The sequence below is a fragment of the Rattus norvegicus genome, chromosome 20 (assembly GCF_036323735.1).
Source record: "Rattus norvegicus strain BN/NHsdMcwi chromosome 20, GRCr8, whole genome shotgun sequence".
NCBI classification, from domain to species: domain Eukaryota; kingdom Metazoa; phylum Chordata; class Mammalia; order Rodentia; family Muridae; genus Rattus; species Rattus norvegicus.
The window spans coordinates 48,939,858-48,964,830 of NC_086038.1; the positions used below are offsets into that span (position 1 = coordinate 48,939,858).

A 24,973-nucleotide genomic window follows, 5' to 3' on the forward strand; every position below is an offset into this window, starting at 1 on the left:
TTGCATTTATAGAACATTTTAATATAGAATTTTACAATCACAATATACAATGTAAAGAATATTACAGTTAACAGCATCTCAGGGATTTGAGAACGTGATCCCCAGGACAGACGGGGTTGGCGGTGAACTTGGTCACTGACACTCTAGAGAACAGCACTTCTTGGAGTCTATCTAACTGCACGGTGGGGAGGTGGGGATTCTGTCCCATGGCAGGGGGCTTGCCTAGCAAGCCTGAGGCCCAGGCAGGACCCCAGCCTCCTCCCACCGACCACTTGCACGTTATTCTGATCACTACTGGGTTAGAGAACCAGAAGTTAACTTTCCATTCTCAGGAACCAAGGAGCCATCGTCCATGAGGTCCTGCAGTTGAATAACAGGAAACTGTACTTGTTTTTCAAACCACTTGGCAACTGTCAGAAGCTGCTGGTCACAGAATGCCCGTCCAATTAGCTGCAGTCCTATTGGCAGCCCTTGGCTTGAGAGGGCCACAGGGACATTCACTGCTGGCAGGCCTGAGGAAGAGAAAGACACCATCAGTTCAGCCCTCCTTCCCGGTCCTTGTAAAGAAAGAGAACAGAGCTTAAAACAAACTAGGACAGCCAGGCTTAGCTCTCTGAGTTTGAGGCCAGCCTGGGTTCTAGGGCAGCCAGGGCTATGCAGATAAAACTCTGTCTGAGAAAGGCGGAAGGAGGGGAAAGCAAAAAAAGAAAAGAAAAGAATTAAAGAAAACCATGCCCAAATCCCCCAAATTATGATAAATATACCTTTACTTTTGCATCATGCCTTGTCTATATAATAATTTGTATGGAATGACTGTGCTAGTTCACACACACAGAGAAGTAATCTATCACTTCCCTAAAAGAATGTTTCAAACATGAAAGGAGTAACAAAAGGAAAACCCAGGTCCTTCAGGAACAAAGAGTAAAGAGAGTAAACAAGTGGAGCTAACACAAGTGGGCTCGTACTAGTGTTCTCAGATGTGACAATGCAACTGTGTTTAAGGAGAGTATCCTCAGATTTGTGCTAAGTTACTCAGCTGTAAAATGTCATGTCTAAAAGTTATTTTTCAAATGAGACATCGAAATACGGTGTGTGTTGGGTGGGGCTGTGGGGGAGCATGTGTAGGAAAGCAGATTTCGAAGCCAGATATTAACAAGGATGGATGCAGGGAAGGGCGTACATAGTACGCATTATATTACGTTTTAATTTTATGTTTTGTTGAGATCTGTCCCCCACACCCCAAGGATAGCTGTGGCCATTTCGTCCCATGCCTGTCAGCCTTTTCATGCTGTTGCTGTGATATGCCTGCAAGTCACTGATACAGAGAAACGACTCAGAGCAGGGTCATGCTGACCACATCCCCCCATGTGTTCTCTCTGTTCTGAGCTTTGTGCATCTTAAGGAATTCATTCCTTAAGCTATGTAGGACCCATCAAGTTAAAGGTCAGTATGTCTAGAATGGCCTGAGTTAGAGCTGACCAGTGGACAGCACTGCCTGCACCTGCAAATGAGCTCACTGTGCTTTTTTTCTATAATAAGCCTATCCTGAGAAGGGACTTGTACCACAATTAGGCTCCTGAGTCCTCTCTGGGGCCCTGAATGTTCAGTCTTGGGGTGTGCATTCAATAAACTCTTCTTGTTTAACTGAGATTGGTGTTTGTGTGGTTTGTGTGGTGATTCCTGAACCCCAACAGTTTGAATATTTTGAAAATCAAACTATTGCCCACTGGTAAGAAAATGTGGGGTTGGAGAGATGGCTCAGCGGTTAAGAGCACTGACTGCTCTTCCAGAAGTCCTGAGTTCAAATCCCAGCAACCACATGGTGGCTCACAACCATCTGTAATGGGATCTGGTGCCCTCTTCTGGTGTGTCTGAAGACAGTGACAGTGTGCTCATATACATTAAAAAAAAAAAAAGAAAAAAGAAAATGTGTATATACGGCATGCAGGAACCGGACACACACATACCCCTCAGGAGCTCCTGAAGGGGAGGCTGCTGCTTTTAGCAAACAGCTCTGCTAGGACCCAAACAGAAGACCAGGGAGTCTGTCTAAACCTTTGGAGAGAGCCACGGCATTCTTCGGGAATCCTCACCTGCCATGTTCACAGCCTGCGTGAAAATGTCATCCTGGGCACTGCGTGTCCTGTTGTCTTCTTTGATGAACTCCAAGTACGGCACTGCCTGAGTCAGGGTGGTGGGTGTCAGCAGGACATCCACCCCAGAGCCAAAAACATTCACGAAATCATTCACAATGAGACGCCTCACTTTCTGTGCCTTGACAAAATAATTCTCATAATTTCTGTGGAAAAAATACAGTTATCTTAAAGACTTTCTTGGTTTCTGCCTTTTTTTAATGGCGATTCTCCTGCATTAGGGTTATTAGAGAGCCACTGGGTCCTCAGCTCTATGACCAGGGGCCACTGAGACATTTTATTTGTTTATTTATTTATTCATTCACTCACTCACTGTTTTAGAGAGGGCGGGACAGGGGGGCTAAGCTGAAGTCTGAGGACAAGCAGCCAGAGTCCCCTCCTTCCTTCCACAATGTACACCTCAAGAACTATACTCGGGTCTTCAATCAGACTTGGTGGTGAGCAACTGAACCTTCTTGTTGGTCAGTCAGTGTTTTAGTTTTGAGACAGGGTCTCACTAGGTAGCATGGCTGGCCTAGAACTCACTATGTAGACCCGAGATAGTGCTGGAATTAAATGACCTGGCCACCACATCTCGCACCACCAAGATTCTTTTCCTTTGGTTTTTCAAGACAGAGTTTCTCTGTGTAGCCCTGGCTTCTTGGAACTCTATAGACCAAGGTGGCCTTGAACTCAGGGCTCTGCCTGACTCTACCTCCTAGATGCTGGCATCAAAGGCATTTACCACCATGCCTGGCTGGTTTCTAATAACTTTTAAAGATGGATTTTGGTTAAAGGCACTGTTATTCTAAAAGTTTATTACTGGAATTTTATTCATAAAATTCACTACTAGATGCAATTCCACCAGAAAACCACAAAATAATACTGTCCATTTGGGATACAGTAAACCAAAGCATTTATTTTGGGGTGAGATCATGGCAATGAAGTTAAATGGGTCTCAAGGGTTTTTGTAATTTTCTATCACCACATCTCAGTCTACCTACAGTGTAAAAATGATGACTAAGTGTCCTCACATCTGTCTGAGCTGTGTCTCAGTCTATCCACAGTGTAAGGATGATGACTAAGTGTCCTCACATCTGTCTGAGCTGTGTCTCAGTCTATCTAGTGTACTGATAACTGGACAGTACGAAGCAGTCCTGGAAGGCAGGTTTCATCAAGAGAAGCAAAGAAAACACAGAGTGCTACAGTTTTGTATTTATGAGCAGTCCAGGAGGGCAGAATGAAATTAAAGGAAGGGTGACCAACACTATTAGCAGACTGTGGTGGAGGGGAGCAGACACAGATGTAATCATGCATCAGTAACACAGAGAGAGGGGTGAAGAAAACTCCCCAGCTGCCCCCAAAGCTGGTTAACACCTTAGGCCCCTCAAGTTAAAACTGGGCACGACAACTCCAGTCCCATTGAGAACCAAATATAAGAAGATAAAAAGTGGGCTGGAGAGATGGCTCAGCGGTTAAGAGCACTGACTGCTCTTCCAGAGGTCCTGAGTTCAATTCCCAGCAACCACATGGCGGCTCACAACCATCTGTAATTGGATCTGATGCCCTCTTCTGGTGTGCCTGAAGACAGCCACAGTGTACTTATATATAATAAATAAATAAATCAAAAAAAAAAAAAAGGTATCTGCCAGAAGATAAAAAGTGTGATTCTCCTTTTCTTGTTTTAACCCTATGGGAGTATCATGTACTCTTTCTGCACCATCTGACCAATGGCTGCACAGATACCAGAGCAGTGTGCTCCCCCACTGCTCTCCACCTACTCCCCTGTGACTCCTTTTCCTCCTGCGCACCCCAGTGACCCTCCCGTCACGCACAGGATGCCCAGTGTGTGAGGTAGGAGCTGAGGCTGAATCTGGTCAAGACTATGCGGCAGGAGCTCCTTCCCACCCCTTGGTCTTCCTGCTGCTGTTGTTTTCTTTTGTTAATAGGTGTTCATGTCCAAGGCTGGCCTTGAACTCACTCTGCAACCAACGATGACCTTCGACTTCTCATCTCACACCCCTACTTCCCAGTAATGGGCCACAGGAGCCCATACCTGTAGTAGCGATGTGGGGCCTCAGACCTGGGGCCTCAGTCATCTAGGGAAGTAGTCCACTCAGCCAGAGAGTCCTAGGCGTGACAACGTTAAGGTTTCAGAGAAGCAAAGATTCTGAAAGCAAGGGTCTTACTCTTTTAATAAGAAAAAGTTTCCCGAGAGAATTCTTCCTTTCACCACGTCATTGAACCCTTCCTGTCTGGTAGCCGCATACAGGGCTTCAGTAGACGACATATCAACAGCAGACCTGTGACCTGAGCACAGAGGTAAGCGTCACTTGAGACCGAAGGAAAAGCTTAACGGTAGAATAGCATTACGAACGTTATGGATCTTAGAGCTTTCCTGTCCACGTTCTTCTTCTGTATTTGCCTTGTGACTCACTGACCACTTAGCTATGAGGACTACCCATGAGAGAAAAGAATAGCCATGGAGGAACTTTATGCTGCCCATCTGTCCATCTGCTGTCTGTCCGTCCATGCGTGTATGCATCCATGCATTCATTCGTCCGTGCACACTTTGACTGAGCTCCACCTTGTCAGACACTACACCACATGTGCTGGGCACACGGAGACAATCCCTTCAAGACTTTTCCTTCAGTGCAGAGAAACGAACATAAATAGTTATGTTGAAAACCCTAAGTTTGATACAGAACAAAACCTGATTTACTTTCCTGAGTCACTATAATAACTAGCACGTGAATCTTTCAAATGTTTGAGGTACCCCGAGCAACCAGAAGCGGCCACCTTACCGTACTGTAGCCCGTCAAATCTCGCCATATTTGATGCTACTTCTGATGTGCACAGTACGTGGTAGCAGACGATGGAGTAGCAGGTGTGTGGCAGACACACCTCAATCACTCTGGCTCCTTCAGCCTCAAAGAGGTCAGCAGCTTGGGACCAGAGAGACCGTATCTCACTTGACAATTCTGGTACTAGATATTCCTTAGAGAAAACAAAACAAAACACAGAGGCTGCAGAGTCTAGACAGACTCGTGAACATCTGTATTTGGAGATACACTAAAACTGAGAATACGGTTGGTAGGAACCTAGAGATGGGACTAGAAATGCCGGCGGCTTGCGAGCAGACATCATCGGCCAGCTGGAGCAGTGCAAAGCTTGGTGATCAGATGGGGACTCAGATCTGTCATGTTCACTATTCACCCAATGCTCTGCTGAGGTTCTCAGGGGTTCTTTCACCTTCCGCTTCCCACACTGTTACAGGGGTGTCATCATCCCTCATTTAATAGATGGGAACTACTGAAAATAGGGAAGTGAAGTAGCATTCCTAACGCTATAGCTCACGGCAACGTAGATCTCGGACTGTGCTGGGTTCACTTCTAAAGCCTGGGTCTGTCTTGTTCTTTATCGAGGGTACAGATAGTTGTCTTGATGACTCTTGACAGTCATGGGTGACATGTGGGGTGTCACCTGATGTTGTCTGTGGATGCCTTGACCACAGAGCTGTAGTGGTGAGGGGGGCTATGGCACAGGGGTGGAAGCCAGGGGTGCTATTAAACATTCTGTGATGCAAAGAGGGTCTCTCACACAGAACTTTCTAGAATAAAACATCAATGGTGCCAAAATTAAGAAACCATGTTATTCTGCAGGGTAATTTATCTTTGTAAAAGATTTCTAAACTACATTATCAGGCATGTAATTGGCTAAGGAGGTACGCACCTAGGATTTCAGCCCTGAGAGAACGAGGTAGGAGGGCACCTGAGTTGACAGTCAGTCTGGGCTCAGCACTTAAGAGCACTTGAGCTTGGCTCCCAGAACCTATATCTGGTGGCTCACCAGCATCTTTAACTCCAGCTCCAGGAATCTGATGTCTCTGTCCATGACTCATGAATATATATCCACATGCAGACACCCACACACACATATGACTTAAGATAATAAAAAGTACTGGAAATACGACTCAGCAGTTAAGAGTACTGGATGCTCTTTCAAAGGATGTGAATTCAACTCCCAACACCCATGTCAGGCAGCTCACGACCATCTACAGCTTCAGCTCCAAGGGATCTGATGCCCTCTTATGGTTTCCAGAGGCACCAGGTACACACGGTACGGATATATGTGTACGCAAAATACCCACACACAGTTACTTTTTAAATAAATAAAATTTAAAAATCCACAAAACAGGCACACACATAGGTTTGGCTTTTATCTTTATTTACATGTATAAATGATTACTTGCTGTTATGGTAAGTATAGTCTAAATGTCAATAATAAAAATAAACCCAATAACATTCAATGGGGCCTTATAAAGGTCTGCCCGTGCCTTTTACATCAGGGATCAGCTAACTGTGATGACAGGCAAGACGCTGTAGTTTATCTACTTTTTGAGGATAAAATTTTATAGGTATACAGACATATTTCTTTATGTAAATAAAGAAATTACCAATGTCTGCTTTTTCACTTTAACGGCCGAGTTAAAAAGCCCAGATCTACGATCTATGAAACCTAAAACGGTAACTCTTCCTTTCCAAGCACAGTCTCCAGACCCTTGTTTTACAGGATAATCAAATTTAATCCTCACAACTCTTAGGACCTGGACTCTGTCAGCCTCATTTCACAGACAGAGACACTGGGCTGGCTTGGAGGGCAGTAGTCGCAGGCTTAAGTTCACGAGGCCTGCCTGTAAAGGTAGTGGTGTAGAGATTCAAACCCACCAGGCCACCTCCTATACCCTGCATTTGATTTGCCCGCTTTTCTGTAAAGAAACGGAAGGAAGTTACCTTCGGAATTCCAATACACAGTCCGCTCACATCCGGCACGCTGGGAAGCGTGGTTGGCTTAACAGGGTCGTTTACTGTGGTGGAATCTTTGGGGTCATGTCCAGCCAGCACACCTGCAAGGAGAAATCCTTGTGTGTGACAGACGGATTGTTTTACGGTGAGGCTTTCAAATAACATGCAACCGCAGAAGTACCTAGCACAATCGCCGTATCGTCCACACATCTGGTAAAGATTCCTGGCACGTCCATTGAATTCACCAGGGGAATAAGGCCGTGTCGGGAAACTAAGCCATAGCTTGGTTTGAAACCAACGGTCCCGCAATGGGCAGCAGGGTTCCTGGTGGATCCGCCAGTGTCTGACCCCAGAGCCCTGGAATTCAAAGAGAACTCTTTTTAGAGAGACGACACTCTTTAATTGCATTTGGAATCTACCCTGTCAAAGTGTACTTTCCGTTAATCATAAAGAGTAATCTACACTCAGCTCCAAGGACTCATACGGTGTAGAGAAGCACAAAGACCCAGCAACAAACACTGCAGACTCAGGCTCCCGCCTGCCTCTGCCTCCCGAGTGCTGGAATTAGGGCCATGCACGCTACCCGGCCTTTCGACTCTCCTCAAAAGTATGTTCGTCTGTCTGGTTTCTGAGAGCATTATGTTATCCTAAGTTTCCATCCCTGTATGTTTGTTAGTAATCACCTCTTGCTGCCGTTAATATCATAAAAACTGAGAAATATTATATGAAATATCAAAAAATAACAAGTAACCACGAGCAGTAAGTTCTCCCATTCTAAGAGACCCAGATGCCGCCTCTTTGCCCGCCCACTTGGAGTTATGGCCAGAGATGCACTGCTGTTTACATAGGCAGTGATGTTCTCACCTAGCACGATAGCCTCTTGTGAAGCTTTGCTAATAAACAGCATTACCCACAATTCTCTGCTCACGTTTGATTTCTCTCAGGTTGCTGTCCTCCAAGTAGCAGGATAAATGAACTAAAGGTCTGTTTGCTATTATAATTTTTTAGATTTATTTATTTACTTGCTGTAAATGCATATTCTGTCTTCAGACGCACCAGAAGACGGCATTGGATCCCATGACAGATGGTTGTGAGACACCATGTGGCTGCTGGGATTTGAACTCAGGTCCTCTGGTAAAGCAGACAGTGCTCTTAACTGCTCTCCGGCCCATACATTCTTAACCTATATGATCCATCAGGTCAATTCATAGATTTACTTGTAGTGAGCTGTGGTTTAACGTCTCAGCCGCATCGCTGATGAGATTTTAAAATGTTAGTCACTCTCATCTAAAAAGAAGTATTTGTTAAATGTGCATTTTGAAAAGCTTTTCATTATCCAACAAAGTGAACGCCCATCTCACAGCCTGGGCACCCGGAGGCTATGTCTGCTAACCAGTCACAAGACGATGAATGCAGGAAGCCCAAGCAGGAAGTACCCAGAACAGTCAGATCCAGAGGACAGCCGGGGAAGGTTGCTAGAGACTGGGGGTGGGGCAGGGCTAATAGGTGCTGAGTTTCAGTTTTCCAAGATGAAAAAATATACATTTTTAGATTAATTGAAAAATTACACATGCTTATTTTATCACAACTTGAAGTGGAAATAAGTATAAATCAGACTCCACGGAGTGGCGAGGCTGAGTGCCCTGGTACCACTAGCTGGGCAACGCCGGTGGGTCTTTGCTTCGCTGAGACGGCACAGCCAAGAACCTCTCCTGGCATTCCTGTTGGCCCTGGTCGCTCCTGCTCACTAGTGCGGAGTCGAGGCCTGGCTGTCTCTGCTGGGCAGTGCCACTGCTGCAGATCAGTGTTTGCTATCCTGACTCTACCGAACAGGACTGCTGGTGTATCCATGAGGTGTTTGCAAGTGGATCGAGCTGCCACTGATGGCCTGTGAGCTGACTGCCGATTTCCAGACCACACAGAGGGAGTCGCTCCAGGGAACCTTTCTAAACAGGTCTGCTTTCCTCATAGCCTTTCTTTCCTGCAACCTCTGGTGGGTGTGGGCTACAAGGGAGGTTTAAAATGTTTAAGAACCATCATTAAAAATAAGGATCGAAAAAGTTAAAAGCTACAACAACTGAAAATTTAAACAATTATTTAAAAAGAAAGCTGTTGTATAGTACATGCTAATGCAAAATTTGAGGCATCATACAGCCATGTGATACAGAAGGAAAAACTGTCTTATTGCAGCAGCCGTAAGGGCTTGCTACATGCCATCATCCAGACACCTCTGTACATGCCTGACATCCACGCCCTAGCAAGGACTCCTCTTAACGGGAGCTGCAGGTCCTGTCCTTGTCTCACCTAAAGCCCCTGGGATAACTTCCCATACCACTCACTGCACAGCGCCCTGTCCCATTCTCCATGTGGCTCAATAATACTCCAAGAACCTCCGTAAGTAAAAACTGCAGTAAAACAAATAAATCAATGTGAGGGAGACAAAAGCAGACCTCAGTTTGGACACACCCAATCCGAAGTTACTTTTGGTTGGTGCTTCTGATCTTATATATATATATATATATATATGTGAATGTGTAGATGTGTATAATCTGCCATTATACTGAAAAGTAACACTGTGGACTGAGGAACAAACGTTCCTAACAATAACTTGCGCTCTATAGGAAATGCAATCTCACCAGGTCCACTTAAGCTGCAAAATCGGTCTGCTGCTTTCATAATTTTAAAAAGACACTGTCTCTCATTAGCATCCGCTGACGGCTGTGTAAAAGGGAAGCCTGCATTTCCATAGGAATTATGTGTCAAGCGCCATCTCCTCAGAGTAGGAAGGCATACACTAAGTGGGCTGATGAAGGCAGGAAACCTCACTTGCTCCTGCACTTGGAACGTGTCAGACGCTCATGAATATTAACATGGGGCTCGAGCAGTCCAGAGATAAACGGAATGGCTTTTCTTCTTAACCAGACTTCAGGAGTGGGAAGGGAGAGCTCTGAGGGACAGCCCCACAGCTCTAAGACATGTAAATAACTCACTGGTTGCAATGCTTGTGAAGAGCGAGTAGCTTCGGTGGATAATTAAAGAGGGGAATACATGCATATTACATCACTGAGGAAACTCGCTGAACTTACTTAAACGAAGACTGGTAAGTAAACATTCACTAATCTGCAGGTGGTTACGAGACGTTTGACAGGCCTGACACAGGCGTCTGCCCTCTGCCCTCAGGAGCTGGAGCCAGAGGATTAGAGGTTTGAGGCTACAACAGAGACCACACTTCAGATACCCGCTCTCCCGAGGAGACGAGATGCTTTTAAAAGTGGGCCTTAAAACATGGCTGCTGGTTCTTATCAATGCGTAACAGAGAATCGGCTCCTAAAGCGGCTGGAGAGCTCAGATTGGTAAGACACTGCCAGTCGCAGATTTATGGAAACTCTATTTTAAATATCTTACTGATTCTCACACCACAAGGGGATTTTCTTTTCCTTTAGAGATTTTCTGAAGGATAAATCACCATGATCAGCTCAGCAACAGTGAACTAAAGCAGTCGGCATTTGCATAGCGAATGGATGCCAGAATAAATTATTAAAAAATAAGATTGATGAAGTCCACTCACGTTCAATGTTTTGTCTGGTGAGATCCATGAGGCCATGTTTTAAAATAACCAGAGATTGTAGGAGCACATTTTAAACGTCATTTTAAGTTAAGTTTTAATGTACAAAGTTCACATGGCAGGCTAAAGTTGAGTACCCTTGGCGGTTCAATATACCTTTGAACACAAACAGCTCACCCAAAAGAAATACAGGGACCAGGGTCTGAATTCCAGTGTCACTGGGTTTTGCATGTAGTTTGACCATGTGTACCTAGGCGGGGCTTACAGAAAGCAGCCTACGCAGAGCACGTGACCGCTGCCTGGGCGGGGCTTAACGCACAGACCAAAGCATCTTACGCAAAGCACGTGAACGCAGCCACAGCCGCTGCGCTGCCGCCCGAGCTTCCTCCAGTTATCAGCCAGTGTGAATCCTCCTGTGCATCCTGCCGGCTTCTTTCTCTGTACTGCTTTGAATACGTCCAGGGGTTTTTAACTGGTCCAAACACGCCATCTGTGCTTCCAGATCTGAGGTGGAGAAGCAAAGCCGAGCCTTAGAGAAACGTCATTTATGTCCCCAGGGATGCTCATGGAACATCCCTCAGCCTGCTGTAGCTTGAGCTGGAGGACCCGAGACCACTCACTCACAGCAAAGGGGGGTGGCACAGGAAGTAAGTCTATGCCGGAAGTGAGGAATGCTAGAGTGAAACCTGTCTCAAAAACCAAGAGCAGGGATGAAGAGATGGCTTGGCGTGTGAGATGGCTTGCTGTGCACACATAAGCAAGGCAGACACGGCCATATGCCGGCCACCTCAGCATTCTGGGTAGGGTGAGCATGGACAGGCAGACCCCGGGACCTTGCTGGTTAGCTAGGCTGGTCTAAAGGACAAACTTGAGGTTCACTAAAGATCCCGTCTCAAGGTGTCATGACTGAGTATGTTAGAGAAAGACATCTACTGTGCCTCTGCATGTCTGCATGTGGTGCAAGGGTGCATGTATTGCTGTGCATACATAGCACAGAGAGAGGGAGAGACGGGGAGAGGGAGAGACACCAAACAACCACAAAATATGTGTGTGTGTGTGTGTGTGTGTGTGTGTGTGTGTGTGTGTCTAGTATCCTGGTCCTTTTCTCTAAATATTTAAAGATTTATTTAGCGTGGACTTCCTAAGAATAAAGACATTCGGTTATACAGTCACAGTATATTTATCAATCATTACAAAATTAATACTGTAGAACTAGAGTTTTTAAAAGGTTACTCATTGTCAGAGTCTGGATGTGCAGGGCCGGATGTACCTGAGGGAGAGCCAGAGATAGGACTTGCCAAACCAGCTATCAGCCCCAAGGACACTGACCATCCATAGCCACCCCCTCCCCTTCCTTCACCCCCCTGAGTGAGATGAGCCACCCTACCTGCCTGCCGAGCTGCTAGAGAGCACGTACTCCTTGCTGATGTAATTTCGTGCCGAAAGTAACTGTGCACCATTTGAATTGACCAATCATGTGGACCCGAGCGAATGCCCCTAACCTCCCCTATATAAACCCCCGAGTTTGGAAGCTCGGGGTCGATTCCTCTGTCTCCTGTGTGAGATACGTGTCGACCCGGGATCCCGCTAAGACCCGGGATCTCGTTAATAAAGCTACCTCTTGCTGTTACATCAAGAATGGCTACTTGTGGGGCTGGGGATTTAGCTCAGCGGTAGAGCGCTTACCTAGGAAGCGCAAGGCCCTGGGTTCGGTCCCCAGCTCCGAAAAAAAGAACCAAAAAAAAAAAAAAAAAAAAAAAGAATGGCTACTTGTGATTCCTGGGGGCACCCCACCCCGCGATCGGAGCGAGAGATTTTGACAGCTGGGTTTAATACTTTATAGCAGTTTATGTGCTTCCAGGATTAAGTTCAGAGTAAGTCTTATGTTTAGTTATCATTCTCTCTCTCTTTTCTTTTCTACTTCAATGTTTTAATTAGATGATACTAATTATATGTAATAGTGGGCTTCATTATGACATACATGTATATACTGTACTTAGATTATATTCACAATGATCCCTTCTCCTTTATTTAATGATTTATTTTTAAGTTAGCCCTTGCTCTGCAGTCCAGGCTGACCTCCATCCTTTAGCAAGAAAAGACAATGGGTTATTTCCAGTTTGGGTTATAGATGAAGTCACTAAAGACGGTTTGAAAGGTCCTATACAGCACTGTGTACAGACAGAAGCCCTCCCTATCTTGTGGATGAATATGTAGGATGGAATCTATTGGGCCACATGGTAGGCAAGAGTCAAGCCATAAGAAACGAGTAGCCAGGTACAGTGGTACCCACTGAAGTCCTAACACCGGGAGGCCAGCCTGTGCTAGAGACCTTGTTTCCCACAGCTGATCATTTGCAGTCCGCACCTGCACTGTGGAGGCAGTACGAGTTCTCTCCACCTTGTCAGTGGGCCATCCTGATAAATGTATATATCTTACATGGTTGCAATTTCATTTCCTGACAGTTATTGACATTTTCACTATTTTTTATATTAATCATGTCATCTTTGATGAAATGCCTGTTTAAATATTTGTCCATTAAAAACAAAACAAAACAAAACAGAGAACTAGGAATGGCTCGGTGGTTCAGCGTGCTCCCTACTCTTCCAGAGGACTGATGCTCAGTTCCCAGCATCCATCCCAGGCATTGCATAACCATCTATAACTCCAGCTCTAGGAGATCCTGCTTCCTCTTCTGGGCACCATGGTTACCCCCAGACATATGGCATACACACACACAATAAATCTTAAAAAAGAATTCTGAAGGGTTTGGTCCCTGGTATGTCCATCCACCATGCTCCAAGGGATGGCCCCACTCTCAGTATACAGCATCGCAAACTGGACTCAATGGCTAATTAAAGACAAAGAAAGAAGAGAGAAGTTGGGTAGGGAGGAAAGTAGGGGTGGATCTTGACCTGAGAGGATTTAGGGAGAGGAATGAGGCATGAATACGATCAAAGCACATTGTAAGAAGTTCTCAAAGAGAAAAATCTGAAGTCCCTTTCCAATAAGAAGGACTGAGCAGCACAGTAGGGGGAGCGCTGCAGAGAGCAGAGTGGGGGGGCGCAGAGCGCGGAGCGCATAGTGCAGAGTACTGCAGAGCGCAGATCGCTGCTTCCTAGAGACAACCCAAGAATCAGCTCGGGTTCCGAAGCAAGACTCACACAGTTGGGCACTAGAATTTCACTTCAATGTTCCCATCTCTCCCTCAGAGTAGGGCATTCAGTTGTTCAGTGAATGAAAATGTGTCACATTCCTGCTATGTGACAGAAACCAGAACGCACTGATTTGGCAGGCACCAAGTCGTCAAAACTGCATCTGGCCAGGGGTGGGAGTCAGGTATGGACCAAACGTTCACCATCCAGGTCCAGAGCCTGGCTGTGTGCTCAGGAATCTGGGACAGAGGAGTGTGGCCACGCAGTTTGGAACACAGGAAAATAGTGTCACCCTCCACCTCATGAAAGCCTGTGCCACTTGTATCCCAAATGTGTCATCTCAGGCAAAGCCATGTATCGTACCTTAAAAAAAAAATCAAAATGGGAAAGGCTCACTGAGTAAAAGTACACACACACACATTCATATTTATGGTATCTATCTATCTATCTATCTCTATCTATCTATCTATCTATCTATCTATCTATCTATCTATCTATCTATCTATCTATCTATCTATCTATCTATCTTTGTTTGTTTTTGAGGCTGGGTCTCCCAGTGTGGCCCTGGCTGTCCTGGAATTCACTCTGTAGACCAGGCTGGCCTTGAACGCAGAGATCCTCTGCGTCCCGAGTGCTGGGATTAAAGGAGTGCACCACCACACCAAGTAAAGTTGTATACATTTGACTAACAAGTTTCTGATTTCATTGTTTTAGCCTTTGCACTCTTTGGCCTCATACCATGGATTGCTTTCACGCATCTTTCTGTTTTCATGAAATGACCTCAGTAGAATGCTTCCTAGTTAGACCTGCTACACACTTCTGTGTTGTTGTTGGTTAGGATTTTCCAGCTGCCTACACAGGTAATGGTGCGCCCTCTGAGAATCACGTTGGAGACATGGCGAGATGTACTAAGACATACTAAGTGTGCTTTTTCCTCTTTGGCCAGGTCAATTTTGATCAGCTGAGAAAAGAAAACATCCTAAAAACCCACGCTTATGTTTACTTTCATGGATGGCTCATGAAGCATGTATCTACGGAGAACTCGGAGATCACAATCGACCTGGTGGTCAAGGGCTGTTTCTACAAAACTGGAACGCTGACTTATCATTGTATAATCATTATGAACCAGCATTATAAACGTGAAAAGAATTATAGAGTGGGAAAAATCTAAAGTCCCTTTGCTGACTGACTGACGACCCCCACCCTGGCAGGTATGAGGAACAAGGCCAGGCTATGTGTTTTACATCTGCCTCCTCCGCACACCTTGGTTGTCTATCTGTATATATACTGAAGCTGCAGTTACAGGTGTCCCCGGGTCATTTACTCGCTGAGGTGGCCGGGAACTGAACTCGGAACCTCTACAAGAGTATAAGCGCTGGGCCATCTCTCCACCTCCTACTCACACTTCTTCAACACCGCACTGACCATCGTAACTGGCTCAATAAGGCAAAATGCAGATAGTAAACAATAAAAACTGTCTCTGCTATCTACACAAAATGTAAATATCAATTAGAACAGATGAACCTGGACAAGCTGATATGATAGGTCCAAAGAGAAAAGCCAATTATATTTTTATGCACTTGCTATGAACAATTAGAAACTGATAAACCACAGCATAAGATAAGTCACGGACTGCAATGTGGCTCAGTGGGCGAAGCCTGGGGTCAATCTGCAGTTATCCGTGTGGTGGGAGAAAAGCTCAGACTCCCAGAGTTGTCGTCTGAATGCTACCTGTGCGTGGCCAATTCCTCAAAGCAAATGAATAATTGTAACTAAAAAACATAAGTCACATAAGCCCAGAGAAGGTTTACATTGGGAAATCTTAAAAGTATTCCTGAAAAAAAAAAAAAAGAAACAAAAGCCTCGAGCAGTGCACACTCAGGATGTGTGTGAACTAGAAGACACAGCTGCCAGTTCAAAACTTACACGGCAAACAGGGCTGTGGTGTGTTCAGTGACTTCGCAAAGGCGCACAGTGAGAGGCCGACACAGGCCTGCTTGTGTGTGTTTGCAGGGAACAAGGACAAGCTTGTCCTGTGTAAACAGTGCTTCACCTTATTCAAAAACCTTCAACAACATGGGTGGCATCGCTCAGCAGAGGAGCTAAATCTGTAAAGCGAGGAGAAAACCCGCCATTTTGGTTTGGATAAGGACTACTGGGAGCATCATAGAAGCATAAATCATGAAAGAAAAAACGGTGAGATGGAGTTTATCAAAGTTAATTTTTTTTCTGACTCTTTGAAAAGCACAGTCTGTATGATGGGCAACACTGATTATCAACTTGACGGGATCTAGGATTAATGAGACAGGCTGACTCCATGACAGGCTTCAAATTGGCCTAAATCTGTTTCCAAGAACTGGACAAGCCCAGACAAGTCCAGGCCTCGGAATCTGCCCGGACACTTGGCCTGAGGCACGGACAGTGGTTCAGCAGCGGTTTCCAGACCTCCCCAGCAAAGATTCTGCAATGTCCCTAGAGAGAAAGTCAATGACAGGGGTCACCTACCCCTCCCCTAATGAGCTTTAAATTAGGCCTTCGAGCTCACTTTGCAGTCTCTCCATCTTGGGATGGAGACCCCAGCATGCTGGGCTTCTGCAGAATAAAACACTCTGCATTTACACTGTTTGAGTCCAGGTATCATTCTTTGGTGAGTCATGGACCCTTATGGGGTGCCTCTCCGAGTGTCTAGACTGGGTGAACTGAGGTAGGAGGACACCGACTGTGGGGCACAGTCTTGAACCATGCCATGGCCAGGGCCCCTGACAAGGAAGGAGAGCTGGCTGAACAGCGGCATTCAGGCTCCCTGCTTCCTGACTGCACGGCCGATTAGACCAGGGCCTCAAGCTCCCGCCCCATGTCTTCCAGCCGGGTGGGCTCCCTGAACACCTAAGACAAAGAAGCCCTTGGGATCAGTCATGTGCATTACAGCAACCCAAAAAGCAACCAATACAGACAGAGAACGAAAAGATAAACTAAAGACCAAGAACAGATTTGCAAACTCCATCTATCTGATAGCAGACTTGGGTCCAGGATATATGAAAGAACTCTTCTAATTCAGTAAATACGCCACTTTACAGAAGCCTGGGACAAACTCCACTCAAGAGTCAGAAATGCAAACAGGCTTGTAGGAAGACACTTAACGCCCCTTCACCAGGGAAGCACATTCTAGAGCCCAAACAACATCCCCATGTTGTCAGACAACTGAGCATGACCTCTTACTACGGGGACCAAGACTCTGGCCTCAGAGACGTCAAGAAACGGATGGAGACCTGGCTTAGTCAGCAGTTGAGAGCTTGGGGAGTGGGGCTGACCTCTGCTGCCCACCTATCTATCAGCCCATGTGCTATCCCCTCACCTATCTATGTGCCATCCCCTCACCTATCTGCCCATGTGCCATCCCCTCACCTATCTGCCCATGTGCCATCCCCTCACCTATCTATGTGCCATCCCCTCACCTATCTGCCCATGTGCCATCCCCTCACCTATCCATGTGCCATCCCCTCACCTATCTGCCCATGTGCCATCCCCTCACCTATCCATGTGCCATCCCCTCACCTATCCATGTGCCATCCCCTCACCTATCTGCCCATGTGCCATCCCCTCACCTATCCATGTGCCATCCCCTCACCTATCCATGTGCCATCCCCTCACCTATCTGCCCATGTACCATTCACTTACACAGACACACACGGAAATAAAAATAATTCAAGCAAACATCTTACAAAGGATCCTCAAGAGATCCCTTGCTACCTTTGGGTATCTACATGCAACAGGATTGAGGGCAGAGCTATTAAATAAGAAGAGGAAAACTTCATTTACTTACCCCATGGCAAACTCATCCAGATTTGTTTTCCCCATGAGCAGCGCTCCCTGATCCAACAGCCTCTGAACGACTGTGGCATTGTAAGGCGGTAAATAACCTAAAGAACGGTATTTTATTATGTGAGAGAGCGCAACGGATAGGAAGCTTGGTTTTAACCTTCAATTAAGCCACTGTCATTAGAGCATAAGCTATTCCTAATTTAAACAGCAGGGTGTGCGTCCTTCTAAGAGTTAACTCTTCCTCTGCCGACTCTGCCGGTCACAGATGCTCGTTACGCCATTCACTGTTTATAATCTGAAACACCGACTTAAAGTGTACTATAAAATGCTGGACGACAAGGCAGACCTAAGTCATTTGACTCCATATATTATGCTCAACGTTTTCTTCTTCTTTTAGTGTTATGTCATGCAGTAATTTTTATGAGTTTTGGTTAGAAATAGGCCCTCATGCCCTCAGGAGGCAGAGGCAAAAGGACCTCTCTGATTTTGAGGCCAGTCTGAATAACAGCAAATTCAGGCCAGTCAGGGCTACATGAGACATGGTTCTCCTCTTCCTCTTCCTCCTCCTCCTCCTCTTCCTCCATGACCACCACCACCAGCACCACCACCACCTCCATCACCACCTACAGACTGAAACAAACCCAAACCCCTCTAGCCTATATTCTGAAACACTCAACGAGGACTCATAGCACATTGCTTTGGTGGGCAGTGTTCTGAGTAGCTTTTCTTTCTCCTCTCATTTTCCCCACTAGGATCCAAATATTTTGGTAAACATTTTTGTTTTCAGCCTGATAGGTTAAAGAATAAAACTAAGGATGACCACACAGTTCTAAGAGACGGTGAGCAGACGCTGATGGATTTTCAGTGTCTACAGGAGCCTGCCAGGACCAAGTTCTCTTGAAAAGGCTCCTACACTTCATAAACAGTATTCATTGACGGGCCGGCCATGGCCTAAAGACTCTGCAATGAGTAAGCAGTGGGAAAGCAATGAATGACCTCAGTGCTTCCCCCAGGGCTGTAATTAAGCTCTGGTTGTCTTGAAGTATCAGAATGCTTTTAAAGATTTTATATATTTTATGTACTTGAGTACACTGTCACTATCCTCAGACACACCAGAAGAGGGCATCAGATCTCATTACAGATGGTCCTGAGCCACCATGTGGGTGCTGGGAGTTGAACTCAGGACCTCTGGAAGAGAAGTCAGTGCTCCTACCACTGAGCCATCTCTCCAGCCGCCAGTATTTCTTTAAGTGTGAAAAACACCCATCTTTTAAATAAAAGTATGAATGTTGTAATCAGTTAGACTTTACCTTTTAACATATTTGATGCACATGTTGTCTCAATGCCGGACGTGCTGAAGTTGTCTTTTACAGCAACAGGGATTCCATCCAAATCTCCAAGAGACTGACCTGCGTTTAAAAGCCACAGGGGGATGGAAAGATGGCTCAGTACGTCAGTGTTAGCACAACCTGCCCTGCACTGAGATTCCAGCATGGCCACATGACATATGGCTGCCTGTAACCTCAGCGCTGTGAGAGGTGAGGACAGTGGCTGCTCCGGCTCACTGGCCATAAGGGGGAGAGTGACAGACCAGGGCACCACACAGACATAGACACACACAGATGCACAGACGCACGCACACAGAGAGCAAGAGAGCACCAGAGGAATGAGACTTCAGAAGTCACATTTACATGGGAAATTGTTACACGTAGGCACTGTATAGCACTTAGATTAAGTAGCTCAGGATGTGTTCGTTAACCGAGGGCACTGTTTAAGTTTAAACCTTACTTACTGACAGCCACAGCCCTTGAGAAGATCACTGCAATGTAGTTGGACAGAATTTACATTTACCTTGCTTGTACCTTTTCTCCGATTCTTCAGCTTGCTTTAAAGCCACCTCTTCTGAAACGGTAATGTAAGCATTTAGGTACTTGGTTTTCTTGATGAGGGAGAGACATTTCTTGCAGAGCTCTGTTGGTGTAATGTGGCCCTGCTTCAGGGCTGAAGAAACCTACAGGAAGGAGAATTCAAAAACGCGTTTACCGATTCTGTGCAATGTTCAATTCTGGGAAAGTCCAAATCTTGTGTCAAGGGAGCAATCGACAGAACGCAGAGTGAGGCTTGGGTTCAAATTCTAGAGACCACACACAGCCTATACTCAGGCAGGGCGGTGAGCAAAGGGCAGCACTGACCAGCAGAGGATGGGAAGGGTGGGGAGCACCTTCCCCTTCCTTGGCTACTTTTGTTTCTCAGTGGGCTTGGGTGAGCAATGGTTTAGGTGAGCCCATGTAGACCCGAAGCAGCACTTAATATCTCCCGGGGATTCTGATGAGACACATCAGGTGTTCAGAAAAAAACGCACGTATATATGACGGACATACACACATAGTACCCTTTATAAACCGAGACTTTCTGTCCTTTCTTATGCATTAAGAAAGCTGGTGGACAAAGCGCTAAAATGCATGAGAAGCAGAGTTGCAGAGACAGCCCAACAATGAAGAGCTCATAGTGCTCTTGCAGAAGACTCGTTTGGTTCCCAGCACCCATACTGGGTGGATCCCAAGCACCTGTAACTCCAAGTCAGGGGAAATAATGCCTCTGTCCTCCCAAGCACCTGCACTCGTATGAACACACCCACATATAGACACAACAGATGCACGCATGCGCATGTGCGCACACACACTGACTGACACACACACACACACACACACACACACACACACACAAACACTCAAAAATAATAAAATCACACCTTTAAAAAAATGCATGAGAAAACGTGGCATGATGGTGCACGACTTTAATCCCAGCACTCGGGAGGCAGAGGCAGGTCGATCTCTGTGAGTTCAAGGCCAGCCTGGTCTACAAAATGATCTAGTATAGTCAGGGCTACACAGAAAAACTGTCCTGACAAACAAAACAACACCCCACCCCCCAAAAAACACCCCAAAACAAAACAAAAAGTCTGAGAAGTGACCAGGCTTGTTACTTGTGCCCTGAGAGGAAATGGGCATTACTTGGCACGAGCTTCTGGAGGTAAGAACAACAGGTAGTTGCTGGTCAGAAAAGGACTTTCTTTGCGAATGACATGCAGACACCTTGACTACCCACCTGCTGCGTGAGCTCAGGGACAAGGGGGTCTGGAAAGGAGTAATACTTAATGAGTAGTCACCAAGCACCAGGTACTGTTGGGCTGTCTCATTAAGTCAAGAACAGTTAGTGTTATTACCTTTCTTGGACAGATGAAGAAACTGAATCTCAGAGGCTGTCATTTGTGCAAAGCCACACAATACAGGACAGGGTGACTCTGTAATATACTCTCCTTACCAGTGCTACATCTACTCTTGTGGAAGAGTTTGTCCCCCTGTTGACTGAGTTCCCATGTCTCGCAGGTATAAAGCCACAGGTGTTTGCAGTTAGGGGAAGAGTCCGCAGATGATGGGCTTTGGGCTTCTAAACACACTGTCCAAGCAATGACATTCTCGGGGCTGAGTTTCAGGAACAGTGTGGAGAGGAGGTTTTGGAGAGGCCTCTGGTGTTCATGGACAAGGAAAAAGGCCTTTTACAGAGAGGCTGCAAGAGAGGTCCGGGGACGGGATGGGCGGTGAGGAAGAAATTCAGGGACAAGAGAAGTCTGCCGCAGGCTTTATAGTAAAAGAAATGCTTCAGAAGTGAGGAGCTGGGGGGCGACAAGCAAGAACAGTGTGCTCTAAACCATGGAGGGTGGGAAGAGAGGGGACAGGGAAGACCTAGAGCAAGCACACGCAACCCCTGAGTTCAGTTTCTTCATTTGTCCAAGAAAGTTAATAATGCCTAACTTCATGAATTAATGACAGGAACCAACCAACCACACGGTGGACGGGCAGGTCCATCCCAAGGGAAGCTGTACCAGTGAAGACTCTGGCCGTCTGACTAAGATGTCACCGGCATGCAGAAGTGTGAGCGGGGCAGCCGGCAGGGGGCCCCTTCCTGCAGCAGTGCTGTCCTTCCTTAGGGCTGTTTTTAGGGACCCTCAATGTGAGGAATCAGGACGGGAATTGGAAAGAGAAGTGAGACAAAGATGCAGTGAGACAAAGATGCTCGTGAGATGGAACGGCCTGGGCATGGAGTATGAGGTACAGAATGGAGAGCCCTCCTGGGGCAGAACAGCTATGCCACATCTAAGATAAAAATGTCAGCTTACAGCATTCTCACTAAGCAGTGTCCTCTCCTGGAGCTTCTCTGCTGATGGTAGTGGGCTTCCCGGTTCTGCCCGTACCTCTCTACCCTGCACTATCCCTGGTTCTGCTCTCTCTACCCTGTACTAGAGAGTTCATGGGGAGGGAGGGATAGGCATGTGTCCTCTTGGTCCTCTTCATCTCTTTCCCCTTCTCTCAAAAAACCCCAGGTCTTCTGCAGCATGCCTTCTCAGAGCGACACCCTCCCCTTTTCCTCCTCTGAGACTCCAGTCAGGCACTGCCTTTCATGGCACCTATATGACAGTTACTGCTGTCACTGTTGTCACCCTGGTCCACGACCTGCTTCAAATTTATAGCTGGTTGATGGCTCATGCCTGCAATCCTAGCACTGGGAGGGAAAGCAAGAGTACTTGGAATTTAAGGACAATTTCAACTAAAGAGTAAGTACGGGACCAGCCTGGGCAATAGGAGACCCTGTCTTAAAACAAAGCAAATAAAATTACCACCTCCCCCCCCCCCCCAAATCCTGTAGAATGCTAGCTGGCCTCTCCATTCCCTGACCTTACTTCACACGAATGGTTCCCATGTTACTCCAGTTACCACTTACTTGGTTGTAGCCATTCTCCATGATCTAAAATCTCCTAGATCTCAGTTCTAGCCATCCCACATCTGTTCCCCTTTTACCTCATTTACTGTGCACACAGCCAGCAATGCAGTAAAGGACACCAGCCTCATAACCGTGAGGAAGTGGATTCCCCATTCCTTTTAGAGAACAAATTTAGCAAGGATAGCCTGGGCTACATAACAAGATTCTGCCTCAAAAAAAACAAACAAAACCGAAACAAAAAAAAAACCGATAAATTTGTTTTTTCACTAACAGTATGATTTGTGTAAAGGCTATTCCCAGTTGTCAGCTTGACTGTATCCGATATGCCACATGCATTGTAGGATTTTACATATAGCTCACATACAATGTATGGTAATTTTATATATAAATTAACATTTATACATATTAAATTAACATATATGTCACCTTTCTTACTTATATATCATTATATATCACAAAAATATTAGCACATGTGCATATATACACACATATGCATACACACGTTAATTTAATATATATGCACACACATGTGTACATATATGTTAAGTTAGTATCGATGTATCACTGAAATGGTGCCAGCTGAGAAAGAAGAGACTTCTCAAATCTCCATTTGGAAGGGAAAGGGAGAAGGTAGGCAGGACACTCAATACTAAGTTACCAGGGTCTACCCAGAGACCACATTAAGCCATATACTCTGAGCTTTAATCACACAGATCTCTCTAATTGAGTCCAGAGGGGGAACCAGCTCAAGTTTTAACTAAGACCCCGGGTTATTCTGAGTGGGCAAGCAAGACTGTTGTGAAGCTTGAGAGAGTTTGGCCTCAAACAAAAGCAGGTGTGCTATGTTAAAGCAAGACTGTGAATTAAGGCAGGGACAGGAAGTCGACAGAACAGACTATAGGGCTTCGTGAGTCGATGGACACAGAGACTGAAGAGCAGTGTACAGACCCGCTGGTAACAAGCGTGCTTCTGGGTTTGTTCTGGGCTCGGTGCAATGGCGCCTTTGTTTGGTTTAGCGTGTTCTGGGCGATTGGAAGAGCCCTCCAGAAGGCTCTCACAGATAAGAACCTCGGCAGGGCTTCCTAAGCTTTTCCCACTCACAATCCTTTTCTGCCAGACAAGCTTGGCAAAGCACAGGTACACTGAGAAACAAAGTCGGCATGCAAGACATTTATTGCTAAATCATAAAGAATTTGATTTTAGAACAATTCTCCAGAGGCTAAACGCTGGCTGCTCTTCTGGAGGCCCTGAGTTCAATTTCCAGCACCCATAAGGCAGCTCTCAACCACCTAGACTATAGTGGCACGGGATCTGATACACTCTTGTGGGTGTGCAGACATACATGCAGTCAAAATACCCATATACAATAAGTAAATAAATAGATATTTAAAAAATTCTTTGGTATACATAATTTTGCTCTTAAAGATGATAGTAAATCTGCATACCAATGGATGCATAGACTCATAGACTTACTTATTTTAAAATAAGGAATTAAATCCTGGCTGCAGGTTGCTTCAATGTTGTTCCCTTTTTCAGTTTACCAATATTTTGATTTGCTATATCAGTGCCGAGAACACCACTTTGCATAAGTATGTTGTATGAAATGGTAGGAGCATGTATAGAGCCATACTGGGAAAAGCTGAATAACCTCACATCGAACTTATTTAATAACTTTTGAATGAAACTCAAGTCGATAACTCAAGCAGCCATTTTCAGTATCAAGCACCTTAATGCAATAGAACCCAGAGAAACACAAATTTCACACTTAGGGTACGGACGCGCTGAGGAATGATTTAGGAAAATATTAAAAGGTTTTGTTCTCTGCAATTAAACAATTATGTTTCCACAAGTGTAGAAAGGTTGCACATATGTTAAATCCTAACACAGAACACCCTCGATTCTGAGTTGAGATGTTTCAGGCATTTGCTGGGTAGTGCACACATACTGCTCTGAACCTCGCGCAGAGAAGTCGTGAGGGAGCAACATTGGGTGCTGTCAGAAACATCTTGAATTCACAACGCGTTTGCCCACTGTCTCTAAGAAACATCCCCTTTCCCCTTTTAAACTGCTGTCAAATTTTCTCCTACATTTGTGGTTGCGACCTATTGCTTAAATAGGGGTTAAAACATGATGTGTAGAAACCCTAGTTGTTCGGCCGTGTTTTTCCTTTGTTTTTTTTTTTTAAGCCATAATTTATTTATTTATTTATTTTTTGGCCATCATTTTTTTGGTTTGTTTGAAATTTGCATGCTATAAAATCGCCCGGTCCCTAAGCGAGCACAGCAGCGACAGGCTTGAAATGGCTTGTCTGAGAAACCGTTCCCAAATCGCGCGGGAGGGATGCAATTCCACTCCACGGCTCGGGGGGTTCAACAATTTCTCTTGACGTGGCTGACTCCTGGGAATTGATAGAGGGTGTACGTAAGAGCCTAGGTTCGAATCCCACTTCCCACTCAGGAATGTAGGCGGCCAGGCGGAGCGAGCAGTGCGGGGTGACCCGGGGCGACCTTGAACTTCCAAGTCCTCCAGTGTCTCCGCCCTCCCTGATCCACTCCTGGCCACGTCCACTCACTTCTCGGAGAGTCCGGCCCAGCATAGTCCTCTGAGTCAGCCCAGTACCACAGGATCCCAGAGCAGAGGAAGAAGTCAACGTCGGTCACCGGCGTTACATGGGCGCAGACATCTTGGATCCTCACGCCCCCTCCTCAACAA

At 45.9% G+C, this 24,973-nt stretch overlaps 1 protein-coding gene across 2 annotated transcripts; it reads right to left on the reverse strand.

The window, feature by feature from the left end:
- Positions 1-24,955, reverse strand: Qrsl1 (glutaminyl-tRNA amidotransferase subunit QRSL1). 2 transcript variants are annotated; one of them, NM_001014034.2, is made up of 11 exons: positions 24,834-24,955; positions 19,331-19,490; positions 18,790-18,888; positions 17,481-17,577; positions 10,839-11,006; positions 7,119-7,294; positions 6,926-7,038; positions 4,937-5,129; positions 4,322-4,442; positions 2,094-2,299; positions 1-512 (listed from the first exon to the last, which is right to left on the reverse strand). In NM_001014034.2, exons 1-11 carry the CDS (start codon positions 24,855-24,857, stop codon positions 292-294), a joined length of 1,578 nt encoding a protein of 525 aa, NP_001014056.1. In that variant the 5' UTR covers positions 24,858-24,955; the 3' UTR covers positions 1-291. The 2 variants fall into 2 exon arrangements, with proteins under 2 accessions (NP_001014056.1, XP_063135257.1); XM_063279187.1 differs by lacking the exons at positions 10,839-11,006; positions 17,481-17,577; positions 18,790-18,888; positions 19,331-19,490; positions 24,834-24,955 and adding an exon at positions 7,994-10,719.
- Between the last annotated feature and the right edge of the window lie 18 nt (positions 24,956-24,973).

What these genes read in the sequence shown, in the direction of transcription:
- Qrsl1 (NM_001014034.2), bottom strand. Translation starts at nt 24,857, where the DNA reads ATGCTGGGCCGGACTCTCCGAGAA. An exon ending in AACTTTTTCTTATTAAAAGA is followed by an intron (nt 2,300 to 4,321) that starts GTAAGACCCTTG and finishes TTTTTTCCACAG; the next exon opens with AAATTATGAGAATTATTTTG. An exon ending in GCAGGCTGTGAACATGGCAG is followed by an intron (nt 513 to 2,093) that starts GTGAGGATTCCC and finishes TCTCTTCCTCAG; the next exon opens with GCCTGCCAGCAGTGAATGTC.